The 12,100-nt window shown below is 38.4% G+C and overlaps 1 protein-coding gene across 2 annotated transcripts in view; it reads right to left on the bottom strand.

Annotated features, from left to right (window-relative positions):
• Nucleotides 1-12,100, bottom strand: part of cfap77 (cilia and flagella associated protein 77) — a 156,662-nt gene that overhangs the window by 104,032 nt on the left and 40,530 nt on the right. Inside the window, exons 1-2 of one of the 2 annotated variants that reach the window (XM_033049385.1) lie at nt 11,877-12,062; nt 11,426-11,625 (exon numbers count right to left, since the gene is read on the bottom strand). In XM_033049385.1, coding sequence (XP_032905276.1) covers nt 11,426-11,509 — 84 coding nt within the window. In that variant the 5' untranslated portion in view covers nt 11,510-11,625; nt 11,877-12,062. Of the gene's footprint in view, nt 1-11,425; nt 11,626-11,876; nt 12,063-12,100 lie in introns of those variants that run through there. The other variant, XM_033049386.1, reaches the window with a different exon arrangement.

Below are 12,100 nucleotides of genomic sequence, written 5' to 3'. Positions count from 1 at the left end.
CTACACTTCCAAAGTACTTTGTAGGCTAGGTGAGAGATCCTGAGGTTGTGAAAGGTGTTCTATAAATGCAAGGCTATTTCTTTTATGAACACTCTTTAAATTCTCAGATAATCTTGAATTGTATATTCAATGTAAAATTTTCTTTTCTTTTGTATCTCTGTAACAGGCTTTCTATCCATTTTGATAAATGGGATAGATTGAAGAAACAGCATTAGTTCAAGCTAATGTTAAGAGCTCCCCCTACTGTCTTGAAGCATAGCTTATTGGGAGCTCATCAAGTTTGATAATAGGAGGATCATGAACTGGTCAGTAAGTCGACAAGTCTTCTCAGCGGTTTATCATTAGTATGCCTTAATGATTATCATTTGTTAATAAATGATAAATTAATTATTTTGTAAAGAGATGGATAGAAATACCAAGGTGCTTTTAAACAGCTGCAAATGGTTTAAACTTATAATCTGACTAATTCACAGGTAAAAGAGAGTATTCTAATTTACAACATCAGTTGTATTTGTTGATATAGATTAAAATGACAGTGAGACCACCAATGGTATATGGTAAATTATGTAAACGTTGGTTGAAGCACATAATCTAAAAACTTACAAACATGCTATGTCTGGGCCTACACTTAAACTGTGGTCACCAAGATAGAAAAATATTGCTACAACCTGTTAGGTTGTACCTTTGCAGGAAAGGCAGTACTGATGCATCTCCAATCAGATGCATAAGATACTTTTGTATTTTTTGTGATTTTCTTTTTGTAAAATTATGTTCAGTTTCTAATCAAATAAATTTTAACATGGTGAGATTTTAGGTTACAATAATGATCCAAAGGTTACATAAGGTCTTTGATGTGAGATCATTTTCCAAGTGAACAGCAACTCTAAGGTGATCATTCGGGTAATCTCGACTGTACAAGAAATTTAGGTATGATCTTCACAAAGCCTCCAGCTATATTACCTCCGTGGAGCTGTGGAGCTACCTCCGTGGAGCTAGCCAGCTTCGGAGCGTGGAGAGCTGCGGCGGCGAGCTGCTGCGACCCGACTCCGGTGGATGGTGACACCGGGAGCGCGCGGGTCCCCGGTGGGAGACCGTTTTGCGGGGCACCGGCAACGGCGACTTCTCCCGCCCGAATTGCGGGGTTGAGAGTGACCTGGAGGAGGGCCTTACAACGCCCGGCGCGGCTGTAAATTGCCGCGGACTTGCTAGTGCCCGCCGGGGGCTCCAACATCAAGACCCGGGGCAGGGCCCTACATCGCCCGGTGTGGCTTTGAGTGGCCGCGGACTTGCTAGCGCCCGCCGGGGGCTTTGACCCCGACTTCGGGAGGGGGATGGAGAGCAGGGGAGAGACAAGTTTTGCCTTCCATCACAGTGAGGAGGAGACTTTACATGACTTGCCTGTCAGGACTTTACATGAACATCTTTAACCTCTCCCTACTACAAACTGAGATTCCCAGCTGCTTTAAGAAAACAACTATCATTACGGTGCCAGAGAAAAACAAAGTAGTATGCTTTAATGATTACCGATTGCTTGCTCTGACAACCACTTTCCTGAAGAGCTTTGAGAGGCTAGTCATGGTTAACATTAGCACCAGCCTCCCAGACAGCCTTATATCCCCTGCAATTCACCTACTAACACAGCAAGTCCACAGCAGGTGCCATCTCCATGCACCTACATTTATCCCTACAACATCTGGATAACAAGGACACGAACATCCGACTCCTATTTATAGACTATGGCTCCGTCTTCAACATTAAAATTCTAATCAAACTCATCTCCAAAAATATTGGAGCTAGATTTGGCAGCCCCATCTGCAACTGGATCCTTGACTTTCTGACATACAAACCATAATCAGCCAGGATAATGACAGAACGTCCATGATAATTCTCAACACCCGTACCTCACAAGGCTGCTTGCTTAGCCCCTTCTTATTCTTCAATTATGTTGAAGACTAGCTTCGACTAGCTACGACTAACTTCGGGAAAATTGGACACCGAATAGTGGAGAGTGAAGACGACCTCCTTCGACCCCCCTTCGACCTCCCTTCGACTATGATAAAGACTATCTACGCCTACCTTCGACTACCTACGAATAACATGCCGACCTACTTACGACCTACGAGTAAAAAAAGTATTGATTTTTTCCATGGCGACCTTTTTTACTCGCGGGCATTTTTCAACATGTTGAAAATACGGCGCAACCTAGCTGAGGCCTTGAGTACGCGGGGACTACTCTCGAGCATGAAGGAGAGTCACAAAGACCTCCTACGACCTCGTGACTACCATGCTACGAGTATGAGTCGAGGGCAACTCACCAGAACTTGCGGATTAGGTCGCCCAAGTGGGACAGCCCCTTTACTCTGTAGCTGTAACAATTTTACTACTGATTTGACTTGCACTCTGAAATTGAACGTGAATTTTACTGTGCACCATATACTCTAAGCCTAAGGCAGTGTTTAAAGTAAAATCAAGAAGAGTGTGGGATTGTCAGTGCAGAATTCTATGAAATTCTATAGGTTGAAGTTATTTGTATCCAGAATGCACAGAGAAATACTGGCTAAAATGTGGTCATAATTTGGCATCTTATGCTGCAACTCCTGTGCATTATCACATTACATGATGTAATTTGGGTTTCTGCTGATAATCACATAATGAATTACTGGTCCTTATTGTGCTATCAAGTAGGGAAAGCCTGCATGTGATCAGATGATCTTGGGATTTAATGAAGATTTATAAATTGCTTTTATGAATGTATTGGATTGTAGGTTATTTTCATCTTCACATTTTGCAATTTAGAATATTGCTCAGCGTGTAGTAGTAGATATTAATTTGCTTCAATGGATAAAATTGGAGCATGAAGTGGTAATAATGTTGGAATTTATACAAACAATTTGGCCATCTGCCTGAGAGTGTTTATATTTTAAACTGGTAGCATAATTCTAATATGACAGTCTACTACTATTTAGAAGTTATGTCAGCTGTAGCAAAACCTTGGAGGAACTTTGAGAGTCATGCAATTATATGTCTTGCAAAAAATCTCTTTATAAGGTTAGATGTTTGCATAGAGATGAGTACAATATATTCAGATCTTGAATTCTTGTGCAGGAAGGAACTGCAGATGCTGGTTTAAACCAAATATAGACACAAAAAGCTGGAGTAACTCAGCGGTCAGACAGCATCTCTGGAGAAAAGGAATTGGTGACATTTCAGATCGAGACTGAAGAAGGGTCTCCACCTGAAACATCACATATTCCTTTAGTCCAGAGATGCTGTCTGACCCACTGAGTTACTCTGGCTTTTTGCGTCTACCCTGAAATCTTGTGCATTGTGCTTTAGTATCCCTAGGGATCTTGTGGAATTCACAAACATTGCTATGATGAAAAGCTGTACCACATAAGAAATTGTCAAGGGATTTTTCTCTTAGGGCCGAGGGAATTAAGGGATATGGGGAACAAGCAGGAACAGGGCACTGATTCTGGATTATCAGCCATGATCATATTGAATGGTGGTGCTGGCTCGAAGGGCCAAATGGCGTAGTCCTGCATCTATTTTCTATGTCTATGTTTCTAAATTCGGTGCTTAGTTTTGATAGTAGTGAATCTTCTGTTTTTGGTTGAAGACTGGTCAGGTTGCAAAGACATAAAACTTTGTACCAACTGGTTCTTCAAGTGCATTAATTATTGACCTCTGTCCAAGACGGTAAAGTATTTGCTTTACATAATTATATTTTTACAAAGGTATGTCTTTTCTTAATGTATGTTTAGTACATTTTCCTAAGGAGAAAATGTCAAATACATAGCTTCAAGGTGAGAGGGGCAAAGGAGATGTGCAGGACCTACATAGAGCATGATGGGTGCCTGGTACACACTCGCGGTAGAGGTGGAAGGAGATGATAGTGGCGTTTAAGAGGCTTTTAGATGGGCATGTGGTTATGCAGGGAGTGGAGGAATATGGATCATGTGCAGGCAAATGAGATTAATTTATCACAGGAACAGGCCCTTCATCTGCTTGTATATGGTTCATACTGCCTATTCATCAAATTCCAGTTATTAAATTTCATACCACCTTTAAATTGTTTTTTGGAAGTAATTTTGAATTAGGTAAAGGTACCGAGCAAACAAACGTTGATAAAAATGTTTGATAGCAATCTGCAAGAGGAATTCAGTCATTGAGCAGTATTAGTTGGGGAGGGAAGGTTTTGTCAACCTTTCAGGTTGAAACCCGACATCAGGACTGACTGTGGAGGGGAAGATAATCAGTATAAAGAAAAGAGGGAAAGTGGAGAGACGGAGGCCAGTAGGTGATTGGTTCACCAAAGAGGGGTGAGGGATAACGGGCAGCTGGAGTTAGGTAGGGGAGGGGGTGGAATGGAGTTTGGCGACAGAAGCAGGAGGAAGATAGGTGGAGGCAAACAAAAAAAATGCAAATGGAGCCAGGTACAGGGAGGACAGGGTGCGGGTGGAGACAGCTGAGATAAACGAGAAAGGAAAGGCTAGTGGTGCGAGAATCTGAAAATAAGAAAGAAATAATAAAAGCCATGAGGGAAGAGGTGAAGACGGAACCAGAACCAGATGGGAGAGAGGGGGATCTAATATGTGGGTAGTAGGTGGATGGAGCAAGGAAGGGGAGGGGGACATGAATGGGTGATGGACTGCTGGAGGGGGTATGGGAAAGAGAACAAAAGTGGGAGTACTGCAGATGGATCAGTAGGAAGGGGGGAATACCTGCAGATGGATCAGCAGGGTTACATTGAAAATCAATGTTCATACCATTTGGGCTGTGGATTCCCCAAGGAAAATATGCAGTGCTGTTCCTCTGAATAGTTATGCTTTAAAGTCAAGCCAGTTCTACTGAATGCATCATAGTGGCAGCATTAGACTTCCCAATTAAGACAGCCCATCAAGTCCGCGCCAACCAATGATCACCCATACACTAGTTCTATGTTATCCCAGTTTCGCATCCTACACTTTAAGAGGGAATTTACAGAAACCAATGAACCCATGAACCTGCACGTCTTAGGAATGTGGGAGGAAACGAAGCACCCAGAGGAAACCCATGCGGTCACAGGGAGAATGTACATGCTCTGTACATAGTCAGAATCGACCCCAGGTCTCTGGCGCTGTAAGCAGGTACCTGCTGAACCACTGGGCCACTGAGTAGCTGGACTCACTTCTAAACTATGAAATGTTAAGCACTTTGCAGTGAATTAAACAAATGTAATTTCCTTCAGTAACAGACTCACTGTTGTAAGCTTCCTGTTAATACTTTAAATCCAGTGATTTATAATATCTTCTGGAAATCCACCTCACATTTGAATTCTAAACACCCATGTAATAGGAAAATCCATAGTGTAAACAACAGGCATAATACATTCTGCACATGCACCTACAAAGTATGTGGATCAGTGTGTGTAAATTGTTCGGATTAACTGCATGATGTATCCTACAATTATGTAATGATGTTTTGACTGATGAATGTTAATGGTTGGAACGAGAAAATATATATCAATGTTGGTGCGTGCTAACCAGTCAGCAGAAAGACAATACATGATTACAATCAATCTGTTTACAATGTATAGATATTTATCTATACATTGTAAGTAGATTGATTGTAATCACACTTTGCGTCTATCTCCGGTTTAAACCAGCATCTGCAATTCATTCTTATACAATGTATAGATACATGATAAGGGAATAATGTTTAGTGCAAGGTAAAGCCAACAAAGTCTGGCCTAGGGTAGTCCGAGGGACATCAGCTCAATATAGCTGTTTCAAAAATTAGGGACTACAGAGATGAAATAGATTTAATCCCCAGTGCTAAAATCTAAAATATGAGGAAAGCTTTTCCACCAAGAAAGAAATCATGAGGCAGATGGTCAAATTCAATGTTAATGGTGCAGAAAATTATACCAAAAAATTACTGTAATTTAAAGTGCTGAATTAGAACTTGGAGATGTGAGATCAAAATAGTGGAAGTTAATTATATAGTTCTTAACACTATCTGATTGATGTACGAAATACATAGAAAAATCTATTTGCAAATTATACTACATTTTTACATAGTAAAGCATTCCAAAGCCCTTTTCAAGTGTATTATCAGTCAAGAACTGACTGTATGACATGAAAAGATAAAGGGACAATCAGTGCAGTCAGAGGAACATTGTTAATGCTGAAATAGCTGTTGCATACTGCACTTGGTAGAATAATCAAAGTGAGGGGTGAATAAGGCCAGATGTGGGGATGGATGCAGAGATTTCAAGGATTGTAGGTAAACAGTGTAGTTTGGACAAAAATCCTGGAATTATTTAAGTAATATTCCTTTTTTTTTTTACAAGGGACTCAAAAATTAAGATATTTCTGGCTAGGTGAACTAGAAAGCCAAAGTAAATCATGAATAAATTAGGAGTTTGAAAATTTGGTAAAATGTGTTTATAATGACATGCTTATGATTGATCATAAGGATCTCTCTCTAGAGCCTGGAGCTTGAATGGAACCTGTAAAGGTACCCTACTGGATGCAGTTTACGGTGAGCAACAAATATTTAGCTTGTGGAACCACTGGAAATAAATTCTAGTCTATGAGGCTGGAGGTATTGTACACTTTGAATAGACTTTGAACTATGAACGGCCTTTACTTTGAGTGCATTACAATTATGAAATTGAGATCTCGTTGGCATTCCATAAGTTGCACCCACGCTTGCCCAAACTCTACCTACACAGAAAATCAGTTACACAGTCAATATGGAAGACAAATTGCAGACTTTGTGGAAGGTGGTGGATGCCCATGATTTTCTTTGGCAAATAATGTTTCAATTAAATTGAACCATGTAGTGCCTATATGTATGTGCCTGTATGTACACCATCCAATTTTGGCACTGATTTCTTGTTCACATACAGTATTTAATAAAATGGAAAGGATAAGCTAATATTTCCAAATTTGGAGCCACAATCAAATAGATTCTTCAAGTGTTTTTTGCTTGGCTAACCTACTTTAGGTAATGCAAAAGTGATTTGCTGTTTGACATTTGAAGAATGAAAGGCAGCCAGTAGTTCACTGAAACCTCTTGTGTCGCATTCACTTGAATATCACATAATTTATTAACTACTTATAGTTGATGTTTTTAATTTTGTGTTAATGATAGTTCTATTGCTAGAGGAATTCATTTTGTTACAAAGGTTATATATTTGAAGCACCATGGAGAGGTTATTTGATTCTGACAAAAAGTATTTTTATAAGTTGCATTTACAATCATGCGACTTGAAAACATGAGGGAGAAATAAACAGAAAAAGCAAATGTTGATAGATTTGGGAAAAGTAGGGTTGTAAGCAGCTCATTTGGTCCATAAATACTGCAGTTGACAAGTGGACTGAATGTGCTTGAACATTCTTTGAAATTCCATTAAAATTGTTTTTTTGTGGTGTCACAACCCTAGCTTGCCTTCTTGTATTTTACTGAGAAAAACAGAGAAAGGAAAATTGTGCACACACGCACATTTGTAGTATAGCCGAAGAGGTGTTCCCTGTCAGTTAATATGGTCACTATTGTGAGATCTTTAAAGATTGCAATGTGCCTGGAAAAATCTTCGGGTTTGAGATCCAGTAGTTCCAAATATTATATTTTAGAACAAGCTCAACTGAACAGTTATTTATTACATAATCCCCACTAAAGGAAACCTCCAAACTGTAACTGCCTTCAATCAGGGTAAGAAAAAAATGCTAAGGATTACTTTTTTTAAAATACTTTCATTAACATGAATTACATAACAGATGCCATTTGGGCCTGTGTCAGTGTTTATGTTTCAGAAGAGCTTCCTTGTTGATCATAACCTATCATTGTTTCCCATTTATATTCCCGTTTAGGAGAGACAAGTAATGTAAATTATTTATGCTTGTGTTAATGATGGATTTACTCAATGGGAAACTGGAATAGAAAGCTTAGTTCACAAAAGCCTGTAATAATTCTCAGTTGAATAACCCTTAGTAATCCAATCTACCTTTCAAATTGTATAAGCTTTGACAAATCCATTCTACGTATTCTCCACTTTATCACATTGTAAAATATAGCTAATAAAACAAAAGTTAAGAATGATTTAAATTTTATTTAGATTCAGTTTTTCCAATATCTTGTACACTATTGTTAAATTACTTGTATTTACAATTAGAAATAAAATTTTGGAGAGCATTCATTTTATGATAGGTTGGAGAGCATTTAATTTAAGCTGTTGCACTGATGCCACCAAGTGGAAAATAAAGAATCTACAGTGTACTGTCTGACTTCCTGGAACAAACTATAAAATTGGGTGTGTCGGAGAAGGAACTGCAGATGCTGGTTTAAACCAAAGATTGACACAAAATGGCAGAGTAACTCTAGGTAGAAATTATTATTATATTTTCATATTATATAATTAATAGTAAAATTATGTTTTAAACTAGCAACCAAGTGAGGCAATCAGGAAATGGACATTATCAAATTTAACTGTAGGAAGGAACTGCAGATGCTGGTTTACACCAATATAGTGTAGGTTCAGAATATACTAAACTTCTCAATGAAGCCTGGATTTTAATCACATATCTGAAAAGAGAAGAGTAAAGTGAAATTAAAAATAGAGGGTAGACAAAAATGCTGGTGAAACTCAGTGGGTGAGGCAGCATCTATGGAGCGAAGGAAATAGGCAACGTTTCGGGCTGAAACCCTTCTTCAGAACCAGGTATGCTTGGACCATAATATACCTGAATGCTATGTAACTTTAACTTTGATCAAAATTCTTGAGTAAGTCAGTGGGACACGCCCATCTCTGGATACCAATGGGTGACGTTTTGGGTCGAGATCCTTCTTCAGACTGATAGTCAGAGGAGAGGGAGACACAGAGATAAGGAAGGGTAAAGTGTGTACAAAAGGGTGTCTCCCTCTTCCCTTACTCTCAGTCTGAAGACGGGTCTTGACCAGAAATGTCACCCTTTTCTTCTATCCAGAGATGCTGCCTGTCTCACTGAGTTACTCCAGCACTTTGTGTCTATGATCAAAAGTTAAATGATCTATTTTTAATTTCACTTTACTCTTCTCTTTTCAGATATGTGATTAAAATACAGGCTTCATTGAGACGTTTAGTATATTCTGAACCTTAATGCATTACTGACATTTTTCAGGAGGAGACAACAGGCAAGACAAGTCTGTCTTTCCTCTTTCGGATTCTAGTTCTAATTTTCTTTTATTTTCTCTCTTTGATATTTCTTCCATCTAAGACCTTTGACTTTTGCCCTCCAGTTCTTTGATCTATTGGATAATTGTCATGGGAGAGCCTTTACAGTTGAGTGTCATCAGATTATTTTTCCAATGGATTGGTGTGGCCAAGTCCCATCCTGCTCCTCTTGTATATACAAATTAATTATTAAAAAGGTGGTGGAGCATTGTCAATGCTTCTAAAGCAAGGTTACTGCAGCATTCACATTTCTACACAGTTACTATCAACTAATTGAGACATACTGGAGATGTTTTAGCTACTCACTCTCTTCATAAACTGATTAATCAAGAGTGAAACCAACATTTTCACTTTTTTCTTATGTTTTGTTTGCATAAAATATTTGGAAATAATCCCAAAAGTATTATTTAACTCTTTAACACTGCACTTTACATGCATTTTCATCTACATGCAGAGAGAGATCAGAGAGATCATTGCTAATGCTGAACTCTTACTGTGCCATACAGAAAGTTGAACAATCTGAGTACCTTTCTGATTTCTTCTTTCACTTTGTAAAAATTAAGAAGCCTTTTTGCAATATATTGAAGCAAAATTTACGTCAACTTTGGTTAAAAAGGCGCAAAAGTTTCTGTAATAATTTTAAAATAGAAACTGAAATAATGTTGCACTGTTTTTTCATTGCAAATCTTCACATGCCATTTGCAGCAAAAAGTTGGCTAATTGCTATCAATTAGAATAACATACCACTCCAGAGTGCAATATGAAATCCTTCACACCATATGTGTAGGAGCCATTTATGCTTAAGTTAGTTACTCTGTTAGTATATTATAGCCATATCTAGATACTTATAGCTGTATCATTCTGAACGCTTGTGGGTGGGATTAAATACGTAGATGGATGTGTCTACATCTGAGGAGGCTAGCGTAGCCAGAGAGTGGGCAGTCAGTTTAGCCTCGAGGGATGGAAGAGACAGTTTTTAACCACACGACACGACACGGATGAAACAGTTAGTAAGAATGTAAAGTTACAATTTATATTGGAATAAGGAATACCTTATATGAATAATTTCTTTGTTTGTACTACTTCAATAAAGGATCAATTAATCAAGAAATAACGACTGGAAGATTTGTTTTTACTATCTGCAAGTGCGCAAGCTATATCTCTTCTACATCTCCGAGTAGTAATGGAAATCAAAAGTTGGACATTGGAAAGTTAAGAAATTGCCATTACAATATGTTTTCACCAATGATGTAAAATATCCTATAATGCTTAATGAAGAGCAAGGGTACACTCCTCGTCCCATGCCAAATTAATCTCTTAAACAATGACACTAAAACAAATGACAGTATGTGTTCACGTATCTCATTGCTGTCTGTGGGATTTTGCTATGTGTAAATTGGCTGCAATGCAACTATTTATTCTTTCTGTGACTACTCTTCAAAAGTATTATTGTCTGTGAAGTTTTTCAGGGATGCCGAGAGCTCTTGGAAGATCTCATTGAGACATCAAGATACTGAAAGAGTTTTGCAGAGTAGATACTAATAGGCTGCTTCTTCCAGTTATAGAGCCGAGAAACTCAAGGTAAGGGGTTGGTTATTTAAGACTAAGATGAGAAGATATTTCTTTATGTAGAGGACTGGAAATCTTTAGAATTTTGTATCTCTGAGGGCTGCAAATGCTTTGTTGAAAAATTCGAGGCTACGATTGATAGATTTTTGGACCGAAAGATGTATGTGCATGGTCAAAGTTAATAACGCATAGGATCTGCCATGATTTCAAATAACGATGGGGCAGGCTTAAAAGGCCAATATGACTAACTCTGACTATAGTTTCAAAGTTCTTGCATAATTCAAATGTTTTCCATATTCTTATTGAGAAAAACTATTATTGTAGTTTTAAAATTGCATATGAAAACACTTGTAGAATAATTATTATCGCACAAATGTAGAATATGTAGAATGTAGAACAATTATCAATGTAGAATAATTATATTGCTCTACTTAATGCATTTGGTAATTTTTAATTTTTTTTAAATTAATGCATGACTGTAAATAATATATTCTGGAATAAATTAGAGTGTATATTTTTACTTCCATATTTAATCCTCCCTAATTCATTACACTTGTCACATATTTCCAAGTATATATGTATTCTTCAGAATGTTCATTAAATGTTAGTTGTTTTCCCATTTTGTTTTGCCACTTGCCAGAATCTTCAGGTCCTTACCTTCATTATAAGAGGATTAATCGACATTGAATCCCTGATCACCCCAACGCGATTTTTCTCCGACCATGATGAAGTAGGTAACATCTCGGCGTTAGAGCTGTACTGTTCTGCAGTGCTGAGGAGTTTGGGTTCTCACTGTCGCTGGGGCTGGCTGGGTGTCTGACCAAACGAGAGGCGAGCACTGTGTTGTCAGATACAGACTGCGGAGAGAAAAAAAGATTTGTGACCCGTTGGTGTTACGTAAAAATATTCCAAATGTGCGATAATAATTAAGCAGGTCATTTAACATATATAGTTTCAAAAGTTAAGTAAACCGTGCTTCGCTGTAGTGAATGGAATTGTGATTTATAACTATAATACTGTACTGGAAGTGTTTAAACTTTGATCCTCGTTTTCTAGGGCAAACTATTCACATAAAGTCAACATTACATGTTATTTTTAATCGATTTACCTTAAACCGTTGTCTGAAAACAAACAAACATAAACATCTCGCATCACTTTATTCGGAGACGGCAGAAGTCCCCAAAGCATGAATACTTCTGTTGGGAATCCGTTGTCCCAGCAACCGTCTCCAACGCCGATCCCGTTGCCAAGGTTCGGCGACCTCTAACCTTTTCGTGCGCATCCACCTCGTGGTGGCGCCGCTTCCGTTTCCGTTGTCAGAAGCAGCTATAG

This window comes from Amblyraja radiata, chromosome 32 (assembly GCF_010909765.2).
Source record: "Amblyraja radiata isolate CabotCenter1 chromosome 32, sAmbRad1.1.pri, whole genome shotgun sequence".
Classification (NCBI taxonomy): Eukaryota; Metazoa; Chordata; class Chondrichthyes; order Rajiformes; family Rajidae; genus Amblyraja; species Amblyraja radiata.
This window is presented reverse-complemented; position numbering and strand designations above follow the sequence as displayed.